The 13,531-nt window shown below is 31.1% G+C and overlaps 2 protein-coding genes and 1 long non-coding RNA gene across 4 annotated transcripts in view; 1 reads left to right on the top strand and 2 right to left on the bottom strand.

Moving 5' to 3' along the window:
* Window positions 1-8,766, bottom strand: part of LOC140672413 (uncharacterized) — a 90,313-nt gene extending 81,547 nt beyond the window's left edge. Inside the window, exon 1 of one of the 2 annotated variants that reach the window (XR_012047888.1) lies at window positions 7,969-8,766. This is a non-coding gene — a long non-coding RNA (uncharacterized lncRNA). The remainder of the gene's footprint in view (window positions 1-7,968) is intronic. The other variant, XR_012047887.1, reaches the window with a different exon arrangement.
* LOC140672407 (alkaline phosphatase) overlaps window positions 1-13,531 on the top strand; it is a 182,593-nt gene that overhangs the window by 75,804 nt on the left and 93,258 nt on the right. The window lies entirely within an intron of this gene.
* LOC140672409 (caspase-1-like) overlaps window positions 8,942-13,531 on the bottom strand; it is a 34,518-nt gene continuing 29,928 nt past the window's right edge. The window contains exon 5 of the mRNA XM_072904555.1: window positions 8,942-10,983. Coding sequence (XP_072760656.1) covers window positions 10,676-10,983 — 308 coding nt within the window. The 3' untranslated portion in view covers window positions 8,942-10,675. The remainder of the gene's footprint in view (window positions 10,984-13,531) is intronic.

Genomic DNA, 13,531 nt, shown 5'->3' with positions numbered 1-13,531 from the left:
TTTTCAACACAAAAATCCTGTGAAATATACATATATATTATTAATAAATAATACGTCACAATTACACGGCAACAGTATTGGAATTAGTCGGTAATTCAAATAATTTATGTATCACTTTGTGCTTTTGATTCGAAAATAACGTGTAATTAAACTAAAATCATCGAAAAATTTATTGCAATAAATTAAGTGAAATATTTTATAATTAGGATATATTTAAAGAAGTAATTATTACACCGTAAATATCGTAGTAAAAATAACATAATTTTTATCTTCTGATGCTTTGATTCCTATTTAAAACGAATATATATTGCGCGAAATTATATGCTTCGATAAATAGTTGTTATCGCGATGCTCTTACAAATTATTAATCGCAAAAATTATTTAATTACATAAATCGATAATCGCTAATTATAGTAATCACGATCACGATATCTCTCAAAGTATAATACGATGATACACTCAGGAGCTACTCACACCATTACATTCTCACTCGAGTGTCGTCGAGCGAATGACAACAAGACTACGGTATGTAAATAATAGCGGGCTATGTGAACGCTATGAAATGTAAACAATAGCGCGCTAGGTGAAGGCCACAAACAGTATAACATTTATGTCGTCACATAATATTTAACATACTACAAAAATAACTGAGAATATATTGCGTTCCTTAAATTTTAAATTGATTATTAATTAATAGTGAATATATCACGACTTTTCGTTACTTAACTTATTCGATGCCCGTTTTTTCAATCTGAAAATATAATCTCGACAACAAAAATCGACGAAAAGTTTGAAGTACAATGTAATATAACACATCAAATATTGTTAAAGAATATAATTACTCGTAAAAATCGTTTCAATTTTTACTCTGAGCCCGCTTTAGACAATATATAATTTGCATAAAAATTCATGATGAGAATTTAATTTATAATTTTGTGTGCCACATATTTTACAATACATGTATTTTATATACATATGTATTTCATTTTTTAAATATTTTTTGTATTTTTTTTACATGACATACATAAAATTATAATTAAAAGTCTGAATTTTATTCAGAATTTTATCGCGAATTACGAATCGTTTAAAACGGGCTTTAAGTAAAAATCAAAGCGATAGGCGAGAGAAATTATAAGTTAATGAGATCCGTTACGCCTTTTCGAGCAAATTTTAGTTCCTTTAATGAAAAGCTCAATCGGTTTGAGTTCGAATGTATTTCACATCACGGTTTAAACTTTTGAATCATTAAACGACTCAAGTAAACGTCAATTATTAATGAATAATTAATTTTAAATTGATAATTTATTTGAATAGAATATTTAGCATAATTTTATTTTGTAGTATGTTTCGTAGTATGTTTAGTTTGTAGTATGACGTCAAGTGGAGTGTTATTGTACTGTGTTGGGCCTTGGCATAGCGAAGTATCTATATATTGTTTACGTACTGCAGCCTTGCTATCATTAGTTCGACGACACTCGAGCGAGAAGGTAACTGCGTGAGTCGCTCCGTGTGTCATCGTATTACACTTCGATGTATAGTCGCAATCGTGATTACTATAATTAGCGGTTATCAGTCTGCGTAATTAAATAACTTTCGCGATTGTAAGAGCGTCGAGATAACGACTATTTATCGAAGCATATATTTTGCGCAATATAGTAATTTTAAATATGATAGTATCCAAATAATAGAGAATAGACATTATAATTAATTTTATTGTGGTATTTATTGACAATAATTACTTCTTTAAATACGTTTTGAATGTATTTTACTTTGTATTTTGATATAAATTTTCCAACTAGTTAATATAATTCATATGTTTTGAATTATTATTAAAAATAATAAATAAAGTACATAAGTGCTACATAAATTATTCGAATCGCCGACTAGTTCCAATAACGGCCGTAATTAACATATCTAATGTTTATTAATAATATGTACATTCATTTCGCGTGATTTTGTTATGTTGAAATGTCTCGCGCATGCAATACTGAATTCAATTTCAATATCGTATTTTCGGACGACAATGTATCTTTTAACAAGCTATTGAGTCGAACTATGTGATTTTCGAACACCAAAGCTGCGACTATAATTTTTACGCTTTCTCCCTTTGTAATGTAATAAAATGCGCATTACGTGCGTGCGAGTGTGATTAACGTTAAAAGTGCTGTACAAATTGATTATTGTATTCTACCAATTAGTGCGTACGATCGTAATTATGTTTTCGCGAGTGAATCTCATGAAAAATTGCCATAAAGAAATGAAAAGTGAACAGAAGAAGAAAAAAAAATAAATCCAGGAAAGCATCGAACAATGGCGGAAACAATCGTGGTATGAGTAATTTACATTATTTTCTAAATTTATTATTTTTCAATTGTAAAATTGATTTTTTGTTTATTTCTTGGTTTATTATTAGCAAATTTATTTTAAATTATATATTACATAATATATTATACATATATAAAATATTTTACGTTATAAATCTACAATATTTTCGAATAATTAAAAAATATGTCTAATAAAATATTTTATATGAATGAATATTTTTTTTATATATAAATATATGTGTAAAATATTTTAACATATATAGTGCCTAAAATTATTTAGAATATTTATATAAAATATTTGAATTTTTTCATTTTGAGATTATATTTTATAAAAATTTATTCTAATTCAATTCTTTCTAAAAAATTTTATTTTGTTATTTATCTTTTTTACTAAATATCTATTTGAAGAATAAATAAAAAATATCACGCAATAATTATATTTTTTAATAATAATTTTTTTAGACACTGCTTTATATATAATTTAGATATATTTAAATTTTACAGATTACAACATTAATCAACTCTGCTGTTGCGCATCGTACTGGTGAGTTGTTCAATAATTTTTTGTTTTATAATTTCAAAATAATGAAATAATGGGAATTATTATTATATATACACATTTTATTATTATTATATACAACACACACACACACACACATATATATATATATATATATATATATATATATATATATATACAAGATATTTTACACTTGCAAAACAACATACATAAAAAATCTAAAAACCCACAAAATTCAGTTAAAAATCTAAAACATTAATAATAAAAATAAAATTTGCAATTTTTTATTCTAAAAAATAGTTTTTGTGTGAGATATGCGGACTTATTAAAGCCGTCCAACTATAGCTTACGTTTAGATTTATTCGTGAGTCGTTGGTACAGTAATTAGTGATAACAAACCAGCCAAAAGAGATATATCTCGCTCATTACTCTGCATAACATTTATGGCGACAAAATGCTGACAATAAATTACATAACGAATAAAATTAATCTGCAAGTCATTAAAATTATATCTATCTCTGTAATAATGCAGATTTCAAAGTATTTAAATTATAATTTATACTAGAACTGATGATATACTATGAAATGTAAATATGATTGAAATAGAGTTACAGTAATTACTTATGAACATTGTACAATATAATGTTTATTCCAATCTTTTTATTTTTTTATTTATTCTTTTATTTTTTATCTTTTATTTATCTATTCTTATTTACTTCAATTCCGAAAAAAGGTGCTATTATTTTTTTACCAATTTTACCATTTATTTATTCTGTCTAGCTTTTATTTAAATTACAAATTTACATGTTTTTGGTTTATGATTTAAACTAAATTGCAATTCTATTTATTATTACATTATCAGACTTGATTGAGAGAAATGCAATAAATTTAATTTAAAAATATGAGAATTTCTTTCACCATCAATTTGAATGAGACTAAAATAGTTATTCAACGATTACATGTACGTAATTAAAAGTTTCAATTATTTTATAATAACTATTCTAATTATATGTATTTTTACATTTCGTAATATTGGTATTATCATTTAATACAAATTGTAATTTTTATAGCTATTAGTCAGTTAACTTAATTTGTACCGAGAATTTTAGTAATCACAAATTGACTTTATATTCATTATTTAAAATATATAGTACACATATAGTTCTCACATATATAGTAAAAAAAAGAACATGTGTTAATAAAAGTCAGGCACAATAATTGTAGGATAGGACGAAGTCTTTAAATATTATTTTATAAAAATATAAACATTTCGGGAATTTTGGATAATTTTTAACAGATTAAAAACACATAAGAAAAAGTTGCATATATACAATATATAGTTATATATATAATGTAATGCACAGTTATATGTATGTATGACAGAGTTTTATTATCACGATATGTGTAAGGGAAGAGAGATCATTTTGTAAAAATATCTCCGAAGCGTTATATCCCACTCGTCGTTTGACGTTGAGCTGCAACTGAAGAACGATGTAATCAACGATATATGATAAAACGTAGCAAAAATGAAAGCGGATGAAACGTATTGGAAAAGCGGAGTTTTATTTTGCATAGATATCACAAGATAGACGCGGATGATGGAAACGGGGAAGAGGGAAGGGGAGATGATTCTCAGCCCTATGTGTTGTGGCAACGCTTTGGCGATCTTAACGTTTGATGTTGCGCCAAAAAAGGCGACCATATTTACACTTTGACAGTTACAACGCGACGGTCGAAGGATATCTCGTCGGTCTTCGGAATTATGGCTCGAATACCGAAAGAGGTTGAGCAAAAAGATTACGTGGCCGTCAGCGTGACTCGTGGCAAAAGTGCTGACCGGGTCGCCGACGGAGGGCGAAACGATGACGCCTCGTGAATCGCGTCAAAACTTCTCGGTCGAGAGGTCCAAAACGATCACACCCGCTATCGCGACCTACCGAGAGGCATTCGCGGATCAAAACGGATTATATCCTGATGTCGAACGGTATGGAGACACACCGTCCCGATCGTTCGGGGTAATTTGCGTCGACCCTACTGTCCCCTTTCACCCCTTTTATCTGGTCATCACTCTTGGGACCATTTCCGCGAGAGCCGCGATGTGTTTTAGTGGCGAGTTGACGGTCGGTGAGAATTAGCGATGGTTAATAACATCGTGATGGTCAATCATGGCAGAATTTCATAGTCGCGTTAATCCGTAACGTCGATGAACGTCACTCAATGTGAGATTGGCATAATTTATCTGGCATTTGACGTTTAGGCAAATCCTTTCATCGTATTTCATACAATTGTAAACGAACAAGTTGAAAAATATAACTCGTTTTTTCTCTCTTTCCCTTTCATCAAATTAATTTTATTATTTAAAAATTTTTAAAAGATAAAGAAAAAGATTATCTCGAATCATTTCCTACTAATCACTATGCTAATGAAACGCAGAAAAATTGCTTTTTATTTTGAGATACCTGTACTTAGTTTACTCTACTTTACATTTGTTCAACAGTTTAACGAGGATCGAGAGTAATTTCTAATGCTATGACAGGTTCTTGGGTGCCAACGCGCGTGCTAATGAAGTCGAGCAATTTCTAAAAGCAAGGACTGCTCTTACCATTGTGTTCTATTTCACGAGCTCGATGGCACCACGTAGAACTCAAGAAAGACGACACTCTCAATCGAAAACTGAAACAGTAATATCCGCAAGTGCGAACGGAATAGAATTTAGCGCACCCACACAGAGCTTGTAAATAGGATTAAGATGAATAGTACCTTAGTTTACCGCTGTCTTGGAATGCTCTGCTGCGTTGCTTTCATTTTCTCAGAATTACATCGGATGTACACTGCAGATTGCACCGCGGCAAAGGGTGATTAGCTATAAGAACACAGCGCAGTTTCTCGATTGCGATTTCTCGATTTTCTCGGAGATAGGAGCAGATTAACCCTCTTGTATTACGAGAGTTTCTAAAATTATGTCGTCGGGAGCCGCGCGTGTTGCACACATAATGTAACATCTTGTAACTTATCTTTTCGTCTAGTATATCGACAATACAGCCACCCCTCTCTCTCTCTCTCTCTCTGTATATGTGTGTATAGTGTTGATTTATTACTTTTAGCTGTATCGAGTCGAAACTCATTTCGAAGATGAAATACTATACTACTTGCAACACTACATCGCTCATGTTACAATTCTTCTTACACGTGAAAAATTGCTTTTTTTTTTTTTATTTATTTAGTTAATAGTTAAGTATATATAAATAATTTTATTTATAAAAATCTAGATAATTTTATCTATTTGAATCGTTTTACATATCTACATTTCATTAAATCTTGCGATATCCTTTTTTTTTAAATATCTAAGAATTATAGAGTTTGATGAACAAAGATAAATCTAAATAAACTCATACATTTTATTCATAAAATACATTTATTTATATTTTTGCGTGCAAGTTACGCGACATCTCGCATGATTTATTTTATAAGATTATAAAATATAACGGTTGGCGGGTTAAAAAAATATGTCAGAGCATTGTTTGCAGTAAAGAAAAGTCGACATTTCGCACGCCAAAAAAGCAAGAGAAAGAGTTGACGTTTGACGATATATGCGAGAGGAAGCTTAATGTCGCCAGGCAATGAATAAGCAGTGAAATATCAAACATCTGGGAATATAAAAATGCGATGTTACCGTTTGCATGCAAAGTTGTTCGCAACTCTTGGACGCGTCGATATTGATCGTAACAAACGACACGATCGTCGAGTCTAGTGCTCGGCATACCTCTACTTCACGTGGTGTACTTCACAAACGTCGATAAAGAGATGTGAGAGAGAGGGAGAGAGCGAGAGGGGCTTTCACGAAAACCGAAATCCTTTGATCGTGTTTGAGACACGCCATCCGTGCAGTTTCGAGCGCTCGTTTCTTCGAGAGCTTCACTTAGCAACCTGAGGAGATAAGGTCGATTCGCAATCGCTCGAACTGCCAGTCTGGAAAGTCAAAACGACTCGAAGAATTTCTTCGACAGCTGGACCCCTTTCTCGCGTCAATGATTGAATCGTCTTCTTATCGTTTGCGTTTCGCTTCACGGTGTTCTTACGCTAATACGTGGAATGCGTTACGATCGAAAGTTTGAAATTGCGAATGATATTTTCTTGATTCGTGACAAATTATATTTGGCAGATACGTCGAAATATATTCTACCTTTAGGAGAAATGAAAAGATTATTTTGTATCGCGCGTAAATTTTTTTATTATATAGTATTAGTATCATTTTTTGAAAGAAAATAATTCTGTTAAACTATTTTAATTATTTTACTTATACATATGTTGTTAAATTGTTAAAGGAAAAGAAAAAAGAGGGAAAGAGAAGTAAAGCTGGTTTTGTATCGAGTATTAAAAATATCTTAGTTAAGATCTTAGTAAAGATTAACGCGATTGTTTTTTGGCCTGTTTTTTTTCAGGTAAGTGATTAAGTAATGTATATAACGCGCGAAACATATGATAAATCAGTAAAAATACGTGTATCAACAAAACTGATATGGAGAAACAAATCAATTATAAATGATTATATATTGTATTCTTTGCTTAAAAAATAATGAATGATTTCTGCGAGCTATTATGACTCGATTTGATTATTATTCATAATATCTCGTGCAGTATAAAAAAATATAATCTTCTTTCCTTTTGCATTTATCTTCTTTTTCGCGTAATCTATAATACTGTCATTATTAATTGCTACTAATTAGTAGCATAAATCAGCTCTCTTAAGCTTTTCGGTGGTATAAATTTATTTTCGGTGGTACAAATTAGTACAAATTCAGTACTAATTGTATCTGTTTTGTTTTATTTATTTAAAAAATTTTTTTTGGTCCTGCTAGCTTAATTTTAAGTTAGCAGCGCCACGATTTTTTCTGAATTGGCATGGAGTACAAAATTGTTTTTGGTGGTACAAAATAAGTACTAAATAATCCATTAGGTTCCATTTGATTTTGCTGATTTGCCTGCCAGCTTAAGAGAGCTAATATTCTTACGTGTAGTTTATCATAAGAGTTAATTAATTATGTTAACAATTGCTAATTATAAAGATTATAATTAGCTAATCGTATTTTAAAGAATAATACGGTATATATAAAGTACGCATACCTATTCCTTCGAACGTCGCCGTACATATGACAAGAGCAACAGCGCGCTACGTCTGTAAAGGTCGAGCGCCGAACACTGTGTGACGATGTAAGATAATAAATTCCTTATGCCTATAAAATAATACGACATATGTATGTCGAATACGTACTTGTTAACTCTCGCGAACGTTGGCTGAACAATAATAATTTTTTCGTCTCTCTGCTTTCTGCGCGACGCGGCGGTCCTTTCCCCCACTTGCCTTCCCCCACTATGTCCTATGCCGTGTCTTCCTACGTCACGCATACCAAGGATACAAACAAGGACGCGTCACTATTTTTTACAAAGGATATTCGGCATACCTACGTATATTATTTTATAGGCATAAGGAATTTGTTATCTTACATCGTCACACAGTGTTCGGCGCTCGACCTTTACAGACGTGGCGCGTTGTTGCTCTTGTCATATGTACGGCGACCTTCGAAGGAATATGTATGCGTACTTTATATATATACCGTATTATTCTTTAAAATACGATTAGCTAATTATATTCTTTATAATTAGCAATTGTTAACATAATTGATTAACTCTTATGATAATCCATTTGGTCCCATTTGATTTTGCTGATTTGGTCCTGCCAGCTTAAGAGAGCTGCATAAATCTATGTTTTTTTTTAATTATATTAAAAATGAAATAAGAGATTTTATCATTTTCCGTATTATTTATAGCTGATATATTGAAACATTATAAATTTCTTTTAATTAGACTGCAAATAAATCGACGCAGCGCATAAACTTTCATAATATTTTTAATATTTTTATCTTTTATTGTGTTTTTAAAATAAACGACATATGAGATGTTACATGAAAATTCAAAAATTATTAATAATTTAGAAGAATAAAAATATTATAATTTTATAAAAAAATCATGTTTTGTTCACTAGATTTTTATGCATTATAGCTATTTATATTCATTATTATTTGCTAGTTTTATTTATCTCTTGCAAAAGCATTTATGGCGTTATATATATATATATATATATATATATATATATATATACGCCATGTGTAACAACGCGATTAAGCGATGCCGAGATTCCCACACAATATGGAGCTGTCTGTATTATCGTTGTAGATCGATCTACTCGTGCACGAAGGAGATTGTAATTCGCGATAATTTGCATCTGGTTAACGGCATAATTCACGGAGATTCTCCACTTCGCGTCTTCTAACACAAAGCTTAGTAGCATCTATACGTACGTCTAACTCCTTTGACCGCAAGTATCTAATCCAACATTGAACATGCCATCGCAATCACACGCACTGCGTTTAATAGACCTATCGTCGATGCACCGATGGTATGAGGATATAATTAATCCTCACTGATTTCTCTTGGTAAACGCTTGAAGCTCGCGTTCAACATTTGTTATGGATGATTTGGAGAAATTTTCCTTTCGTGTAATCCGCCTTACACAGAGAAAATTTAGAGACTCACATATACAATATCTTTTCAAGAAATTTGTAAATTAATTTGGAATCGAATTTTGATCAACGAGATGTTGAAATTAAATTTATATCTTTTATTTTATATCTTTTCTTTGTATTATTCCACTCGGTTATAGTCGATACATCATCGTGACTGATGTAGTAAATAGTGAAAGACCATTAATTATTATTATTCTTGGTTGTTATGTGATAACAGCCTTTACCACTCCCGAGAGCCCAGCACATGTAATTAGCATATTAATTTGAAATAATATAGCGAACTTGATTATAATATAATAATTCGTGGTATATCGCTTAATACGTTCTGACGATTTATTTTCCTTTGCCAAGCATTATTAACATTATGCTCTTTACGTGATATTCCATAATTTACTTACTCAATTATACAATAAACGCATAGAACATTAAATAAGCATTATCCAGATATTAAGCACTTTTGCAATCTATTTATGTTTAATTTGCTATTTTAGTTTAACAATAACAGATAGAGTATTCTAATAATGTATATTTTATATCTTATTGACAAACAAAAAGATATTAGTAATAATATCGAATCTTAAAGTCGAACTTGAATAAGATAATTTAAATGGACAGTATTTGATTAAATATAATGGCAGTATAAATATTTGAAGTATTTGAAGATATTCCATCGTTTTATCTCATCTAATATCTAATAAAATAACGATAGAAATGTAGAAAATTGTCTATATATTTTTTTTTAACTAAATTTCTATTTTTTGCGTATTTATATCGTTTAAATCCGAGTGAATTAATCTTTCTCCTATTTCTAATCTCAATTTTCAATATAAAACATCTTTGATATTTTAGATAACTAGATTCTCTTTTAAAACTACTTAATCTAAAGTTATGTCGAAAGTTCCTCCTTTTAAATCTACACTCAAAATTGTTTATTTATTGCTAATTTTAGCAATAAATTTTTACAAATAAGAAGCTTAATTTCTATAAAAATTAAATATATTGAAAGCTTCTAGGAGCCGTTTCATAAGTGTGAGAAAAATGAGATTAAAAATAAGAGGAAAATTTCAACTCGAGTATATACACTTGATCACAACACGATCTAACCGTATTTGATGAGTCACGCGGATCCATGATCATTTTTCAAATTTGATGTATGAAAATAATTGAAATCAATTTGTCAGTTTCCGACGGAAAATCCATCATTTTTCTTCGCGTTCGAGAAACGCGAACGTACGTTCCTTCATGTTTTACGTTACTTTTTCGCAAACCTGCGACTTTTTTTTCTCCGATACGTCATCGAGGTCGTCCGGTATCGGTGTACACTTATCGGGAAAATACACGAGTCGGGTCAACATGGAGACAATCGATGGGATTTGCTTCTTTCCATGATATCTCTCGTTTTGCGGCACGTACGATTGATATTCGATGGCGACGCGACGGTTTACGGAGGTCATTAGGCTGAGTAGATCGCGTTTACATCCGTGAAGATCCAGCTCCTCGCAAAGTGCCTGTATGAACCAAGAGCCCACGTCCGGATTACGCCACGAATAAAAACCTGAAAGTAACGCGCGGTTTATTAATGGGTTGTAGATAGTGGATTACTATCGGTTTCTAGTATGTAATGAGATACACTTTGCGAAATGCAGACGATACTTCTTCGGTGGTCGAGCTCTCGATAAGGTGGATGCATCAGCGAATGATCCATGACCCGTGTAAAAGAGAAGGGAGGATGGTAATATGAGACAGGCGAGAAATTTAATACTTGGAGGTAAAATGTATATATTATGTATATAAGTTAATTATAAACACACGATGGTATTAATGTATTGATTTTTTTTAATTCCATGTTAAATACCGAAGTGCAATTTTCAGCAAAAATATCCGATTTTTTCCCTTTGTTTTTTTATCGAAAAAAATGTAAAATATTGAAATGTGTAATGATCTATACTGTTAGATAAATAGCAGTTTTATATATTTTATAATAAAATATATTTTATAATATTTTATAATATTTTATATTGTAAAATGTATTTTATGATAAAATCTTATATATCTTAATAAAATACGCACTTGGAAAGAATTTTTTTTAAACTTAGTAACCTCGTATTAATTGAGGTTTATAGTGTCAGAGAGAGAGAGAGAGAGAGAGAAAGAGAGAGAGAGAGAGAGAGAGAGAGAGAGAGAGAGGGAGAGAGAGAGAGAGTTTGCGTCGCAGATTTGTTAGTACGAGTTAACCCTGTCTCTAATAAAAAGTTGCGACTTTCTAGGGCAATAAGTTTAGATTAATTTCAACTTTCTGCGTATACACGAGCAACAGCATACTCCGCGCTAATTGTGTTGCACGAAACACAGGTATATTTTAACTTGAAATTACGAAGTTACTTTGGCGTAGCACTTAAACTTCTTAGGAAAGCCGCGTATCCTGCATTTAGATGGCATCCTGTTTAGGCCTTACTTAATGGACGGAGAATTAAGTGAAGTAACAAGGTAGACATTGGAATACGATTGACACGGAATGTGATATTCGTTTTATTAGAGAGTATTTAGTTAGGACTCGTAAAAAATATTGAAAAATAGTGAGAAATAGAAATTAATATTTTATTAAACGATTGTTACGTTGTCGTTTCATTTATTCGACAATCTCATTCATTCGTACATGATTTTAACCGCTTGAAAATACGTAATAAATTCGTTATTCAGTGTCTATATCGCTTTAAATAGGGGTTTCGCTAACGATGTAGAGTCGCCATGACGGAATGAACATAATTACAGACTTCAAATTTTCAGCGCGGATCGTAATCCGAGCGGAATAAATACGCAATGTCTAAAATAGGTCACCAGGAGTAGTAATTTTTGTCAATATCTCTTGCTCTCTCTATCTTTAGTTGATCCGCTTGCATCGCCATTGATTAGTGTTCAATATCTATTAGTTCAGTATCAGATTATTCTCCTTTCCCGCATGTATACTACAGATAGAATTGGAATGCCCGTAATTCTCTGATCTAGGATTATTTTGTACACACGATAGGTAGGTACGGATAGATACACTACAAATACGGATCTTGCTGCGTCAAAAACTGTTCAATTATTCCTCTTGTTTCATTATTATTATCGTGCTTTTATTCCATCAAGAGCTTATCATCAATTTTAAGCTCGTTCCAATCGATTTGATTTCTTCGCGAAAATGTCGAAAGCTACTTCAGTCGCATTTCATCGTCGATTCTTCGATCAAAAGTGCTCTTAAATTGTGCGATATACACTATGTAGTATATAAACTCCGATTCACTTTGTATTGATATTATAAATCATAATAATTGGACAGTTTCGATCAGGATTAAGTATTGCAGCGATTCAAAATTCGTTGCGCGTGTAAAGGTAGTAAGTTGCATTGTAGGATCGAAGTGTCTTATAAGAAGAACACGTTGTTAGAATAAGTAAAAACTATATTTGCATCTGCTTACCATTCGAGAATATGTAAGAGAAATCGATTTCTTGATATATTCTGACAACGTGTTCTCTTTAAATGACGTATACAACGTGAGCTAGATTCTTGCTGCAACTATTTTTATCTTGTGAATTTTGTTATTAATATACGAAATCGATTCGATTCTCCTTTTCAATGCGAAAATCTAATTGGTAATTATTTTTAAAATTTAAGCATATTTAAGTTGATAATAATAGAAATTTTTTAATTAATTTCAGACATTCCATTGGATAAAGAAGTATTACTTTTTATTCAATTATATACGAGTGGATTTTGCTTTAATATAATAGTACTTAATTAAAAGTTTAAAAATTTCAAAAGTACGTATAAAGTGTCAAAATAGTTCAAGTAAAAAAAATATGTAGAGTATTCATATTTTGATAATAATACATCAATGTGATAATTTTTAACGTAATCACTTATAAATTAAAATTATCGGTTATTTCAGCAGGTCGGGAGAATCTTGAGCGCAATGTGATGAGAAATCGGTGTTAACCGGATGTACACGTACTCGATGATGTATTAACCGTATGTTCCCCGTATAGCGAAGTGTTAAACGCATGTGCTCCTATCGCCATCGGTATGTTAACTATGCCCTTATCTCCTACATGGCATATTA

Source organism: Anoplolepis gracilipes, chromosome 13 (assembly GCF_047496725.1).
Source record: "Anoplolepis gracilipes chromosome 13, ASM4749672v1, whole genome shotgun sequence".
Lineage (NCBI taxonomy): Eukaryota > Metazoa > Arthropoda > Insecta > Hymenoptera > Formicidae > Anoplolepis > Anoplolepis gracilipes.
Note: the sequence above shows the minus strand (reverse complement) of the source record. Positions and strands in the feature narration are given on the sequence as shown.